Source organism: Sphaeramia orbicularis, chromosome 21 (genome assembly GCF_902148855.1).
Source record: "Sphaeramia orbicularis chromosome 21, fSphaOr1.1, whole genome shotgun sequence".
NCBI lineage: Eukaryota > Metazoa > Chordata > Actinopteri > Kurtiformes > Apogonidae > Sphaeramia > Sphaeramia orbicularis.
Genome location: NC_043977.1, coordinates 12,343,028 through 12,359,592, shown reverse-complemented (window position 1 = coordinate 12,359,592; position 16,565 = coordinate 12,343,028). Strand labels below are relative to the sequence as shown.

Below are 16,565 nucleotides of genomic sequence, written 5' to 3'. Positions count from 1 at the left end.
CAGTAGATGGTTTTGGTCACCAGTGGCTGTTTGGGTCTTTATGGGTTAAATCAGCATTCAACCCTATATTAGAAAGTATTATTTAATGCTTTTTTAATGGCAGCAGAAGCATTTTTTGTCATGCACAGTTACAAATATTAAGAATACTGTAACAGTGCATTGATCCTGCAGATTGTGCTGTAAATTTACAACAGTCACTACAAGCCAGACGGATAATTGGACTTTTATGGAAAAGTATGGTCATACCTTCTGTTGGTTTGTGGATAAAAGAGCTGGATGCTTGTCTTGCCTTGGAAAAGCTAACATATATCGTTAAAAAGGACAAAAAATGTGCCTGTTTATGGGGTTCATATATGGCTTTCTTGAAAAACCACAGCTCCATAAGACTTGATTCCTATTCTGTGCTACAATTGTACAATACTGTGGTCTGATTTGATAATTTTATAACTGTATTGTCATTTTATTTAATTAGTTTGATTTATTTATTGTATTTACTATTTCTATTTATCTGTAAAATCTTCAATTTTATGTGTATTTTCTGTAAGTGTGGATTTAAATTTTTATTTTTCTACCAGGATTGGGGTAATGTTATTTCTTAGTTCATCTGCAAAAGAGAAATAAATAGAAAAAAAAAAAAATAATACTGTAACCGCTGTAGCATTACTGTGTGTAAATGTCATCAGCTATAAATATGTGCAGCTTTTCTCGCCTGGTTGTGCTATTAAAAACGTTATAATTCTGTCCCTGTAGTCCCGTTCCCAGGGATAAAGACCTACGTGGACCCCGATACATATGAAGACCCCACACAAGCCGTCCACGAGTTCACCAAGGAGATTGACCCATGCCGGATCCGCATCGAGAGGGTGATCGGAGCCGGTAAACAACACACACGCAAACACAGACCCCCGCTCTGCACGCCACACACTCATCTGCTTTTGTCTCACTGATTTGCGGCATTCATCTTAGTGGAAGAGGATGGTTTCATGTCGGTTAGAATAACAATAGCTTCAAATGTGCCATAGGAGATGATCTATTTTCATTCCACACATATAATTGCCATGAACCCCCTCCGCTCCATTGTAGACACTTAAGAGGACTCATTTTCCATTTCCCAGTGTCTCACTGTCATTTTCTCCGCACAGGCTGTAGGAATATTAAAGCTTTAACAGGTTTAGAGAATGAAAGAAAGTGGAAGAATAGATTCAAGGCTTTTTTAGCAAGAATTTTATGAAGTTGAACTAATCAGAGAAGAGGCAATAATGCTATACCTTAGATGGGAACTGCAACACTGCCCCCAGGTGGGAGACGGTGCTGCTTAGTGATGCGACAGTTTGGTGATAGACTCCTGAATATATATATATATATGTGTGTGTGTGTGCATGTGTGTGTTCAATCTGTAGGTGAGTTTGGTGAGGTTTGCAGCGGCCGACTGAGAACACCAGGGAAGAAGGAGATTGCTGTAGCAATAAAGACCCTGAAAGGTGGTTACGTGGAGCGTCAGAGACGAGACTTCCTGCGTGAGGCATCGATCATGGGCCAGTTTGACCACCCCAACATCATCCGCCTGGAGGGAGTGGTCACCAAGAGTAAGTACAACAACCTAATTTTAACCCTTAAAGACCCACTGTGGCTTCTGTGGCAATTCCCAAATGATTTTTTTTTCACTCTATTTAACCTTTCTTAAGTGATTTATCACCATTTATTGTAATATCATCCTCTTTTCTTTGTGAATTTTCAGTGAAAATCCTATCCTGGATATGTACAGCAATTTTGTGTTTTATGCATAGTCAGAATTTAGTCTGATATGTGAGGATTTTTGAGTTACTTATGGAATCTGACAGGAATTTAGGGTAGGTGAAGGATGGAATAAGGGGGCAGGAGATTATAAATTAAATTTCATCCTGCTCCTTTTAGAATGGTTAACTTTCTTTTTATATAGCACTGGTCTACAAGTAAAATGCTTCCAGAATAAAAGTAGTTAAACTTTACCAAATTTGAGTCACTAATAAAAAAAAAAATTCAGTCCAATGTGCTAGTTGGTTGTAGTTTCTATGATACAGTCTTGGGCCAAAATGTGAAATTCTGAGAATTAATGAGAGAATGGGTTTTATATGAAAAGAATATTAGTCTCAGAGCTACCAGATCTCCTTCAAAACACTGTCTGCACATGACAATACATTCACTTTACAGGTTCTGTTTAGTAGAACATTTATAAATGTATTGTATAAATGTACATAAACCAGCATATATGTGGAGTAACACACCGTCATATATGTTGAAAACATGAGCTAACCAGTACTTTGGTCATTTGTTTTCTGATTCATCTTATTAAAGAATGTAAGATTTAGCACATTAAATGTCTGAGGCAGATATTTTCTAAGAAATTGTAGAACAGTGTAATTGTTTTGTTGTTTGATTTTATTGCAGTATTGGAAATAAACAAACAAACAAAATGAAGTATTTTCATATACAGCTCTGGAAAAAAATAAGAGACCACTGCAAAATTATCACTTTTTCTGATTGTACCATTTATACATATGTGAACATTTTAATTTTATTCTTTAAACTACCGACATTTCTCCCAAATTCCAAATAGAAATATTGTTATTTAAAGCATGTATTTGCAGAACATGACACATGGTCAAAATAACAAAGAGATACAGGTGTTTTCAGACCTCAAATAATGCAAAGAAAACCAGTTCATATTCATTTCTAAATAACACAAACTAATGTTATAACTTGGTAAAGGTTCAGACATCAGTATTTGGTGGAATAACCCTGATGTTCAGTCACGGCTTTCATGTGTCTTGGCTCTCCTCTCCTGTTGGATGACTTTATGCGGCAGGGTCTTCATCTGGTGGTCCGTCATCCACACCTTTATTGACCCAGCTGACGTCAGGAGCATTTTCCTGATAGAAGAACCAGTCATCAGAATATGGGAACATTGTCAGAGCAGAAGTGGGGGCTTTAACTCACATACAGCCCTAGAAAAAAATAAGAGACCACAGCAAAATGATCACTTTCTCTGATTTGACCATTTATAGGTATGTGTTTGAGTAAAATGAACATTTTTATGTTATTCTCTAAACTACCGTCAACATTTCTCCCAAATTCCAAATAAAAACATTGTTATTTAGAGCATGTATTTGCAGAAAACAAAACATGGTCAAAACAGCAAAAAGATGCAGGTGTTTTCAGACCTCAAATAATACAAAGAAAACCAGTTCCTATTCATTTGTAAACAACACAAACTAATGTTGTAACTTGGTAAAAGTTCAAACATCAGTATTTGGTGGAATAACCCTGATTTTCAGTCACGGCTTTCATGTGTCTTGGCTCTCCTCCGTTGCTGTTGGATGACTTTTTGCAGCTCCTGGCATAGAAATTCACGAAGCTCAGACATGTTCCATGGCTTATGACCGTCCATGTTCCTCCAGAAGTTTTCACAGTGGGTTCAGGTCTGGAGATTGGACTGAACATGACAGGGTCTTCATGTGGTGGTCCGTCATCCACACCTTTATGGACCTAGCTGAGGCCAGGAGCATTGTCCTGATAGAAGAACTAGTCCTCAGAGTTTGGGAACATTGTCAGAGCAGAAGTCCAGTAGTTTTACATAGTTACTTTTGGATTCCAGTTACTTTTTCAGTACTAATAGCACTGTTTTTGCCTATTGTAAGATGATAATGATGGCCGCAGTAGTGGGGTTTATATTTCTCCTTCTGAAATAAGACCTGGATCAGGTGTTTATTCAGTAGAATAAGGTGTGTTTGTGTTGGAATTCAACAGACATATAAATGGAACGGCTGTCATACATGCACACATGATGATTTCCCAGGAAATTGCAGTGGTCTATTCATTTTTTCCAGAGCTGTATGTAATTTACTGATCATGTAGATGTTCATAAAAGCTTAGATTAAAGATAATAGATAAGATAAGACATGCCTTTATTTGTCCCACAAGGGGAACGTCCAGGTTACAGCAGCGAAGCACAAAAAGCACACCAGAAAAGCACACAAGCAGAAGTGCCGAATCAAAAAAGCTATATATACTATTTACAGTAGTCGCTTTTCCATTGATGCTCAAATTGCACAAATATAACTTGCACATAAAAATGTACCTAATGGAAAAACAACAGTTTCGCCAAAAGTCTCAGGCATAGCGCAAATGGTATATCACACAAAACTGTAATGGATAGACCGTTTTCCGCAACTAGAGTCAGGTGAATTAAAAAAAATGGCGTACGTCACAACAAGTGAAGAAGAAGAAACATGTTGCGGTATGTGTGGACACATCAGGAAACCCAATCATTTTTTTAATTTAGTACGAGACAGAAGGGTAATATATAATAATAATGAATATATCTGTAAATCAACACCATATTTACGTTCGTCATCGTGTTTATGGAATGACCTCTCGTGTCATCTCGCAATAATAAATAAACAAGTCATCGTATTTGTGATTTAATGGAAAAACTGACATTACGCACTTCTGTTTTTTCGACATTTAGTAAATATTGGTAAAGTTTTGTGCAGATATCCAGTGGAAAAGCGACTAGTTGTGCTTGTGTTGATCCTTGTACTATTTACAGTTGTGCGTTGAGTTGAGGGTTATTGTATGCGAAACAGAGAAAACTGAAGAAACAGTAACTTTTTCAGTGAAGATATCATTAACTGAACATAAACATAGTGTCTCCATCCCCTGTCATTTGATTCAACTCCATGAGTTTTACTGATGAATTAATGTTGTAGAAGATGACAGTGTTTCCATGGTAACTACAGAGCCTCTGAACATCCAAAAGGGTCATATCTGATATCTGATGACCATGAAGAGATGACAAACTGCATTTTACACCACGTACGAACAGAATTAGTGGATCAGAAGTTATAAAAGTGTTTAGATCAGTAGATGCTTTCGGTTGACGGTGGATGTTTGGGTCTTTATGGGTTTTACCGATTTGTTCTGATTCGAGGCAACATGAGCGGACTGATTGCAAATTTATTGCAATGTTTTAGAGCAAAAAAATCTTAAAAATCCCATCTTGCAGTGAGCTGTAAATGCAGATACGTTTAGTCACAATTCAGTAACACATTTCATATACAGTAGTCGCAGCCAAATGTGAGTGTGAACTTGCTTGATGCTGTGTGTTCGACACCCACATTCAACACTACACGGCCAGTGAAAGCATGTTTTTTGGGGTTTTTTTTCCTCTTCCATCGCAACCTAATGCATGTCTCATACATTTTCACAGGTAGATCGCAGAATTTGTCATATAGACATTTGCAATTCAATCGCTATCTATAATTCAAAAATTACTCCAAGCTGTTCTGTTCTGTTGCCGTGACCTAAATGTTGCACTCGGATTAAGTGCTTCGCTTAAATGCAAAATAAAATGTAAGAGCATTTGAAGTTGCTATCTCTTCACCCATCACACTGTTTATCTCAGTCTGGTGAATACATTTACGCATTTGGAAGTTTAAATGGCAAATTGCTGTAAAAACACTCTCAGCATTGCAGAAGTCTGATATCTTGGTATGAAATGACTAGTTACTATCAGTTTTTATTTATTTATTTATTTATTTGTGAGATCAGTGAACCGGCTCAGTTCTGTTTACACAAACAAAGGCTCAGTCCGGTGAAATGTCCTGTGTGTAACAGAAACTGTGCACTGTGAACACGTGTTGGCGGTGGTTAGAATGCATGGCTGTGTGGGTAATAATGTGCTGTTTTTGTGTGCAGGGGTAGACTTTAAACACAACGTCTGTGAAGATGTGTGTGAGCGTCGACTTGTTAACGAGCTCTGTTTTACGGGGCTCACCTCGTGCAACATATGGTTGTTTTTACAGGGGGTGTATAAAGTGAGACATCGCTGTGAATATAAATGTGTCCCCCTGTAGACTTTCCACCCCTCCCTGCATGTAGATAGAGGACACTTCCTCAGCCCTGACCTCCTGGAAACAGGTTCAGCGATAAGAGTTTTTAAAGGCTGATACTCTCATTACCGCATTAAAGCCACCGAATGAATGTGTTTTTCAGCATTAGGTTCAACTACAGCTGTAATCACAGAATGTTCAGAGCATTTCTGTGGTCAAACGTCTGATTTGTTAGTATCAGAGGTCAATAACAGAGGTCTACAGTTGTGGAAAAAATTATTAGACCATCAAAAGTCATCAAGAACAATGGTTATGCAATCAAGTACTAACGCCTGTGTGTGTCATGTGACTAAAACAAGCACAGCAGGTTTAATATCAGTCTGACAACTCCTACAGATGTGAGATTTCCGCAGTTTTATTTGAGTTTATTGTTAATCACACTGTGCAGCATGGAGGTAATAAACTTGGATAGTGCACGTATGCAGACACTGATAATGACAATGATAATACAGACTGGATATAAGGCTACAATGCAATTAGATATACAACACAGGTGTCAAACATGCGGCCCGGGGGCCAAATGTGGCCTGCCAAAGTTTCGGCCGCACAGGATGGAAGTGCAAAAATTAACCATAACAGTCCAGGTTGTCAAAAATCCTTTTGGTTCAGGTTCCACATACAGACCAATGTGATCTACAGTAAAAAATAACAACACAACAAACCCATAAATAATGACAACGACAAATTTTCTTTGTGAAAAATTACGTAGAAAAAAATTGAAGTGAAAAATATAACATTACACTGTGAAAATATTTACATTTACAAAACTGTTCTTTCACAATAAAATGCAAATAAGTACATAAATAAAAACAAAGATGAAACACCCGAAATATGTAATTTTAACAATATTCTACCTGTTACTAAATGTTTGGTGCATTTATGGATCCACTGTGATCTGGAGTTGTGTTAATAATAACAGATGGAATATTGTAGAAATTGTTCAAATTTTAGTTCCAAACTCCAAAATTTTAACAATGTTCTGCCTGTTACCAAATGTTTGTGGAACACTGTGTGTAAATGCACATGTAAAAATAATAAGTCGAGACATAATATTATTAAAATTGCACCAATTTTTCTAGTGAAATTTCTGTTTTTTCAGGTTATTCACATCTTTTTTTGTAAAATGTAAATATTTTCATAATTTAATTGGGGGTTTTTTGTACTAAAACAAAATGAAAAATTTGGATTTGTCATTATTTATAGGTTATTAAGTCATTATTTTACTGGTTCTGGCCCACTTGAGATCAAATTGGGCTAAATATGGCCCCTGGACCAAAACGAGTTTGACAGCCCTGATATACAAGAATAAAACATCAGCAGTAATGTTGTCGTCCATTGTATTTGACAGTGATAGACTTTTACTCTTACACATTGTATTTACTTATTTTGCACATATGCCTATTTTTGCACATATGGTAGATTTTTATTTGGTGTATATTTGGTCCTATTTTTAATGTTGCATGTGTTTTTATTGTAGTGTGCCTTCTCTTTTGAACTGTGGGGGTATCTTATCTCATCTCATCTCATCTCATCTTATACCTTACCTTACCTTACCTTACCCATTTCCTTTCCTTTCCTTATCTTATCTTATACCTTACCTTACCTTACCTTACCTTACCCCTTTCCTTATCTTATCTTATCTTATCATATCTTATCTTATCTTACCTTATACCTTACCTTACCTTACCTCTCCTTTCCTTTCCTTTCCTTTCCTTTCCTTTCCTTTCCTTTCCTTTCCTTTCCTTTCCTTATCTTATCTTATCTTATCTTATCTTATCTTATACCTTACCCTACCTTAACCCTTATCTTATCTTATCTTATCTTATCTTATCTTACCTTATACCTTACCTTACCCTTTTCCTTATCTTATCTTATCTTATCTTATCTTACCTTATACCTTACCTTACCCTTTTCCTTATCTTATCTTATCTTATCTTATCTTATCTTATCTTATCTTACCTTATACCTTACCTTACCCCTTTCCTTATCTTATCTTATCTTATCTTATCTTATCTTATCTTATCTTATCTTATCTTATACCTTACCTTACCCCTTATCTTATCTTATCTTATCTTATCTTATCTTATCTTATCTTATCTTATCTTATCTTATCTTATCTTATCTTATCTTACCTTATACCTTACCTTACCCCTTTCCTTATCTTATCTTATCTTATCTTATCTTACCTTATACCTTACCTTACCCCTTTCCTTATCTTATCTTATCTTATCTTATCTTATCTTATCTTATACCTTACCCTACCTTACCCCTTTCCTTTCCTTTCCTTACCTTACCTTACCTTATCTTATCTTATCTTAAAGCCAACAAACAATGCTAGTTTGGCTAAGAAAGCTTTTGTATCTAAACCTTCCTTTGATGGCTCAGAGTATACAGTTGCGGAAAAATTATTAGACCATCAAAAGTCATCAGAAACAATGGTTATGCAATCAAGTTTTAACTCCTGTGTGTATCATGTGACTAAAACAGACAGAAAAGAAAATATGGAATGCCTAAAAGCACTGTTTTTGGCAGTACAATGCCATAGCTATTGTAAGAACTGAATATTTGGTTATTATCAAGAAAACCATGGAAAATGTCCAGATATCAGCTCTGAAATGAAACTGTTATGAGCTATTTTTGATATTATCATTATATTTGTCCAAACAAATGTACCTTTAGTTGTATCAGGCATTAAAATGAACAAGAAATTGAAGAAAACAAGGGTGATCTTAAAATAATTTTCCGCCACTGTATTATGTACGGAAAAAAAACAGGTTTTCACAAAATTAGTGCAGTCTTCAGTTGTAGCTTCATCTTTAATTAATGGCCACATGAATTTTCTCATCTAATAATGTATCATTTTTCTCACCATCAGTGTCACCTATCTGATCACCTCATTAATAAACTGTAATTTTCATGGAGTCTAACAGTATATATGTGCTTAATGACTGAAATATGATGCGATAAAGAGGATCTATGTAGTATTAATATTCCAAACTTCCAAACAGCAGGAGGAAGTCATGTACAAGAACACACTTTTAATTAACAAAACCACCAGTGAATCAACACTAACACACTACTACTAACGTATCCACAGACTGTATCAGTCAGTGAATAAAGCAGTGTTTACCAATTTTTTTGAGCCACGGCGCACATTTTACAATAGAAAAATCACAAGGTACACCACCACACAAAAATGTCACAAAAAGTGTATTTATTGAAAAATGATGCAAATCTAGTCTCACTTTACTTACTCAGTGCGAAACCTGGGCCTGTTTAGTTGAACACAAAGCTGATATTCTTGCAGGAATTGAAGAAAGAGACACGCGAAGATCTTCCTCAACAGCTCTGAGTCTCTCTCTTTTTTCGTCTTTATAGCAGTCATGCTTGAAAACCACACCTCGCATAGATAGGTTATGGAGAAAGGAATAGAACTGAAATAGCTTTGTTTGCCAGAATGGGGAACTCCTTGGCAGCAGTCACCGGACACTTTCCTGGGGGGGTGCAAGCACATCAGGGGTGAAGGGACATTGTCACAGGGCGTTTGGAACAAGAAAGCTGAAAGGGGTGTGTCAGCGACCTCTCGGACAGACCCCCCCGGCTTACGGATTGAGGTCTGTCGTATAATAGTATAATAGAGCCATACCCCTCCCCGCCAAAACCTGATCCGTGGAACCCTGCTGATCTGCACATCACTTGGCAGGGGGAGCTTTATCAACAGAACACACCATATCGGGGCCGGTTCACTTTCACTTTGCAAAGGGAAACAGGAGGCTGTTGTTGTAGAGGGGATCACTGGTGCGTGCAGTCGTCAGTATCTAAATCACACCGCATCGCATGGAGTACCAATCAGGTGATACTGGATAATCTTCCACGGCACACCTGATGATTTTTCACAGCACACGTATGTACCATGGCACAGTGGTTGGGAAACACTGGAATAAAGTATAGAGTTCTGTGTTTACACATAACTGTATTATGGTATCATTAGGTTTTTGTCTTCAAACTAAAATTCATACATACATATTTTGACAGTCGCACAAAATAACACTTTGTCTTTTAATCTTCACCTGCTGCATTAGCTGATAGTTTACATTATAGCTCTTTAATAGATTCAAGTGGATTTCTACAACCCGTTTTAAATCCTTCTTAATTTGTTACATTTTATAACTAGTTACGTCACGACATTTGCACATACAAGGTCAAGACTTCAGACGAACATTTCTCCGAGTACGACATAATTGTTTATCAGCAGCAGCGGTTGGAGTAAAAACTGAAAATATGTCCAAACTTCGAGCAGATTACCTAAAATATTCAGTTGTTAGTTGTAATAACAAACACAAGTGGCTGAACGGGAAAGAGCAGCACAGTCAACAATCTGGAGTGGGTGGGGCATGAAGTGGCTCATTTGCATTTAAAGGGCCAGTGCTCAAAACGACCTCTCTGGTGTCATTACTCAGAAATAGGGTTGAATTAATGAAGAATTCAGACCCAAGCATAACATTTCGTTAATGTAGACCACAGGGAAATGTTTTAAAATGTATAATTCCATTTAAAAAAGCTAAATATCATTCCTTTAATGTACAAATACTGCATGTAGCTCTATTCCTTTAACACTACAACATTGCAGTTACACAGGTGAAAGTGGAGAAGTCCAAAATAAAAAACTTTCATTTTTATGGGTGTGAAGGAGATGATGTTATAAAACTCTTGGCCTTGATCGCCCATGTACACACACAGGTATATATTAAATATACCGACCAGAACCATATCAACTGAAGGTACTTGTACTTGGCAGCAGGTGCTTCATATATATTCGAGTATCCCGCCTGTTTTCCCTTCCGCTCGCTCGCTTCTCCCTCCATCTTTCGGCTGCGACATCTGTTGTTGTTCTTCAGAGACTAATTATGGAGAGAATTGTGCTGTGACTGACTGCCATACCTGCGCTGAAATAGCAGGTGACACATTAAACTCTGGTAAACAGGTGCGTTTGTTTTTGTTCATGCACTGCACTGCATAACTAGATATTGTTTCCGGACCTTGCCAATTAGCTCCGGTGAGTCAAGCTTGATCAAATAATTTCCCATGAATCCCTGCTGCATCTGCAGAGGACGGGGAAGCATCTAAAAATTTAAAGCGGTATGTTGTGCGTTTACTTTTTTGCCAAAAAATACTGAGCTTTGGTTGTTTTAACTCATTTTTTAAAAGATGTTAAACAAAAACACACTTTTTTTTTTTTTGCGCTTTTTGATTTCTGCAGCGTACAATGCTAGCGCTGCTTACACAGATACCTGTTTCGCTTGTGTTGTGAACCTCAGTGCAAGGTACAATGGCAGTCGAGAGAGATTTACGTGTCCATGACCATGGCTTACACCATCTGTCTCTTCAAAATAATGTTGTGCTTTGGACGGTCCCATGTGTTTCGTGTTGAACACTTAGCTGAGCTGCTTTGAGGTTTCTCAGCACGGTGAGTTAACACATGGTGCATTTGTCAATCCATCCATAATTATCACCTTTTGCACATCAATCATTAAAAATTGCATTTATGAGGAGGCGAAGAAATGGTGATAGATTAGGTCTGTAAGTCTGTATTTGTACTCTATAAAATAACATTGATAGTATACATTTTCCTGCTGTAATTCATGTGAATATTTGATTCTCATAATTGGAGTGAATGTGACTTTTCACGTTCATGTGTGAGACTGGAAGGTGTCTGCGGTTGTAAGTGTAATATGAGGGTGTTTCTTCCCCACGCTAACACTTCAGAATAGTTTACAGTTCTCCGGCACACACGACTGGTTTACAACTGCCTCCCAGCTGTAGACCAGTCAATCAGCTCCACCATAGACCACAGGGATTCTCTGTGGGAAAACAATAACATTTGGAAAGAGAAACTGTGCTTACACCTGCCTCTAACTAATGTTATATGTCATATATGGAGTAAATACTGAATGGCTTGTGTTTGGCAGGTTTGACTTGTGATGGAAATATTTTATTGAGCACCTTGATTTGATGTAATAATAATAATGGATTAGATTTATATAGCGCTTTTCTATGAACGCATACTCAAAGCACGATGTATCAGTTACTACTGAAGGTGTGTGTGTGTGTGTTTCCCTGGGTTTCACTCTGTTCTTTTGCTAAAAATAAAAGTGGTAAAAACTCTTTTTAGTGGCTTGTCTACCTTAAAAAGGCAGAATTGAATGGTTTTGGTGTCATTACCTGTCCATAATATGTTCTATAGTTCAGTGACAGTATTTGTCATTAATGTATCTGGGTGCATGTACCTAAAAACAAGGACAAAGGGGCTCAAAATTAAATCCAGATGTAGACTAATGTTATGAAGCAAGTTTGGAAGCGCTTTGGGTCTATTTTAAAAATAAACATTTACTGAGATAAAAGAGAAACTATTTTTCAGATAAAACACCTTTTTATGTTATTTTTAGACAAAAATCTGCATGTAACACGGTCAAAAGGACACAAAAATTATACACTACTAGTTTTTGGAATATCTCTTTATTCTCTCACAGGTACATTTTGGGAATCAAACTAATTATGCAAGACAGAATCGAAAATTACCACTGTTGCAAAATCACTCATGATTTATTTGTGTTTAAATGGGCAGGTTCTACATGTAACACCAGTGGACACGATGGGTTACACACGAATCCTGGAATGAGACTGAGATTCATGAAAAACCCATGTCTGGATTAGAAAAAACACTAGGATCATCACATTTAACACAATGTCTTTATTTATAGTCTATATAAGACCATTTACAGCCATGTTTTCCAAATCAAATGCACTGACACCTTGGTAGCTTTTCATGTCCCAATTTTGGTCCTATTTTTGGCCCCAATATTTTATTACAAATTCAGTAATTTTGGGATGGCCCAGAGCAAGAATATATATATATTTTTAAATTTATCTGAGGTCATCATTTGGTACATCCTGGCAGGAAATATGTCTAAATTTCTCTTTTATTATTGGGTCTAAAAGCTGGCAAAGTGACAGGTACCAAAATAAACCCAGTTTTATAGAAGCACTCATTTACATACATGTTTAACCTCTCTATTCCCAACAGATCACTGGCAATCCAGTCACCATTTTGTTTTAAATACATTAGTTTCTAAAATAAAACTTTTTACAGTATATGTATGTGTGTTAAAAAGCTTAGGTTTTCTACAATTGAGTTGCTAATTTTATTTTATAAAATTCCTGAGTATCAAAACATAGTTAGTGAAAGAATCACCTGCATAGCAATTGAAGCTAATAGGACTAGTGTATGTAGTTCAAGTTGGACTTTAGCCACATGCTAAAAAGTAACATAGTAACATAACAGCCACAGAGTAAATGTCCTGAAAATAGAAGCTATTACATTTCAAATGAGGTGTCATTGATTAATTTCAGCCTTGGGGTTCTTTAGTTATAAGCTTTGGAACTTGGTAAATATGTGAAAATGATTAAAAATGAGGTGGGCACTCATCACCTTGACAACTGTAGGTATTGTACATATTTTATTACTTTTATTGTTATTTCTTCTTCTTTTTTGTATTTAATGTTATTTTTTTAATTTAATTCTTGCTTTTGCTATGTTTTCACATCTAGAATTTGTGTGAATGCTATGTGCCTCCTGTTCATATTCCTCATGTCTTTTGGTATATGTATTTACATGTTTATGTTTATATCTAATTTGGGGGTGGAGGACTTATGTTTAGAAGGACAGCAAAATGTACACACTGTATGATGCAGCCATGTTATGCTGTTGAAAATCCATAAATAAAATTATTTAAAAAATAAATATATAAAATAAATGAGGTGGGAAAGAGCAGGTTAAACCTTCTATTGATAGTATTATTTAGTTTGTTGTTGTTTTTTGTTGTGTTTTTTTCTCTCCTTTTTGTGTTTAATAAGTCTGTAGGTTGTTGTCTATTTTTTATTGTGTCTGTGTGGATCCTTATGTCTAAGTACATGTTTATGTAAATGTATAATTATTATTATTATTTTTTTAAATAAAGGACAGCAAAAATGTACACGCTGTATGATGCATCCATGTTATGCTGTTGAAAATCCATAAATCAAATTCTTTAAAAAAAAAAAAAAAAAAAAAAAAAAAAAAGAGGTGGAAAGGAGTAGATTAAACCTTTTTTTCAGTTACATCTCCTCAATCATGTCTTTGATATCCCTTGGACAAATGTGTTCGATGAAATGTACATAATATGTTAATGGTTGTGTATTGTGTTTGTGTGTTTGCAGGCAGACCTGTGATGATTGTTGTGGAGTACATGGAAAATGGTTCACTAGACTCATTTCTGAGGGTGAGTATTTAAGTACTTTCTTTTCTAGCCTTTGCCACTAAAGTTACAGTAAACACACAACAAACAGTTTCTGCTGACTCACAAGGAGGTGGAGGTGGGACCTGCTACAGAAGTTCATTTCTTAGCTCTGAGGTCAGGGTGTAGGTTATGGTATGTATCTGTAGGACGTGGAGACAGTATGTCTACAGGCCAAGGTTTGCAGATGGAATCATCCCTATGTCTTTTCATTTCATTCCACAACCACTTGTATCTACTACTCTGCTCCCATAATCTAAACTAAATCTAATCCTCAAATTAAAAGTGCAAGCTACAGGAAAAATAAGTTTATTGCAACTGAAACTGGATTGAAACTTGTTTTTAGCTGTGAGGGAAAAACATTTTCAGTGTTAAAAAAAACATACTCTACCCTTCCCTACCCCTTCATCACCAAAAGGTTATAAAGTGTGAGGTGTTTTAATGAATTAGTTTCTAAAATGCCATGAGTGAATTTAAGTTTAGTCACGCAGGGCATGTCTAAAGCATTTATCATGAAAAGTGAAAACAGAGGATTGATAAATTAACACTGATTAATTATAACTGCTATAACTACAGGCAGAATTTATAATCCTTAGTTATATTAGCAACATGCACATTAGTTTAATGCACTGAGCAGAATCCAAAACAGCACCGCGATTACATTTATAAACTAGAAAAGCATTTGTAGAGCGCAGACCTCCACCAAGACAGATCAGTCCTTTCCCCCCCATTATCAACATTCCTGAAAATGTCATCCAAATCCGTCCATAACTTTTTGAGTTATCTTGCTAACAGACAGACAGACAGACAGACAGATAGACAAACCCCGATGAAAACGTAACCTCCACTGTTCCTTGGCGAAGGTAATAATTGAAATACATAAAAAACAAAGCTTGTTTTACAACAGTAATGAAGATGGTTGTTTTAATGAGTCTTGGAGGTGGCACAAATTTTGCCAGAGGTGACCAGTATATCCCACTTAAAAAAAAAAAAAAAAAAAACTTCAATTTGGTTTTCAAATCTTGATTTTTTTTTTGTTTCAAAACTGTATTTTTTTTTTTTTGCCTTTTTTCCCCTTTACTTGCATAATAAAGACACAAAATTACCTTCAAAAAAAAAGAAAAAACTCGAAAAGCACTCGGAGAGCACAGACCTCCACCAAGGCAGATCAGTCACCCCCCTATCACCACCAAAATTTAAAAATTTGTTCCTTGTGCAAGTATCAACATTTCCTGAAAATTTCATTCAAATCCGTCCATAGCTTTTTCAGTAATCTTCCTAACAGACAGGCAAATAAACAAACCCAGATAAAAACATAACCTCTGCTGTTCCTTGGCGGAGGTAATAATAAAAATACATAAAATACAAAGTTTGTTTTATAACAGTAATGAAGATGGTTGTTTTATTGAGACTTGGAGGAGGCATAAATTTGCCAGAGGTGACCAGTTTATCCCAATTAAAAAAAACAACAACTTAATTTTTGTTTTCAAATCTTGATTTTTTGTTTTAAAACTGTATTTTTTGTTAGCTTTTTTTCCCCCCGTGCTTGCATAATAAAGACACAAAATTATCTTAAAAAAAAAAAAAAAGAAAGAAAAAACTAGAAAAGCACTCAGAGAGTGCAGACCTCCACCAAGGCAGATCAGTCACCCCCCCCCATCACCACCAAAATGTAATAATTTGTTCCTTGTGCCGGCATCAACTTTTCCTGAAAATGTCTTCCAAATCTGTCCATAAATTTTTGAGTTATCTTGCTAACAGACACGCAAACAAACAAACCCTGATGAAAACATTACCTCTGCCATTCCTTGGCGAAGGTAATGATAGAAATACATAAAGTACATAAAGTACAAAGCTTGTTTTACAACAGTAATGAAGATGGTTGTTTTACTGAGACTTGGAGGTAGCACAAAATGTGCCAGAGGTGACCAGTTTATCCCAATTTTTTGGAAAAAATACCTTCATTTTTGTTTGTTTCATTTCAAAACTGTGTTTTTTGTTTGCCTTTTTTCCCCTTTGCTTGTATAATACAGACACAAAATTATCTCCAAAAAAAAAGAAAAAGAAAAAATCTGAACATTTTTCAATGACAATGAGACTTTGAATTGTGTAACCATTCACACATATGATCTCAGACAAATTAAAAGCTAATTACACAAGTCAATAAAGTAACGGTCTGTGGCAAAGATAATAGAGAAGCATCTAGTTTAGTGTGAAACGGCTCAGTGGACTGCATCTGTCGTCTGATGTGATACATGTCACCAACACTAAAACAGCTGTTATCTCAGCACATTTCACCTCG

General features: G+C 36.1%; 1 protein-coding gene across 1 annotated transcript in view; it reads left to right on the top strand.

Moving 5' to 3' along the window:
* Window positions 1-16,565, top strand: part of LOC115412182 (ephrin type-A receptor 6-like) — a 417,601-nt gene that overhangs the window by 381,721 nt on the left and 19,315 nt on the right. Inside the window, exons 8-10 of the mRNA XM_030124523.1 lie at window positions 751-876; window positions 1,401-1,586; window positions 14,187-14,248. Coding sequence (XP_029980383.1) covers window positions 751-876; window positions 1,401-1,586; window positions 14,187-14,248 — 374 coding nt within the window. The remainder of the gene's footprint in view (window positions 1-750; window positions 877-1,400; window positions 1,587-14,186; window positions 14,249-16,565) is intronic.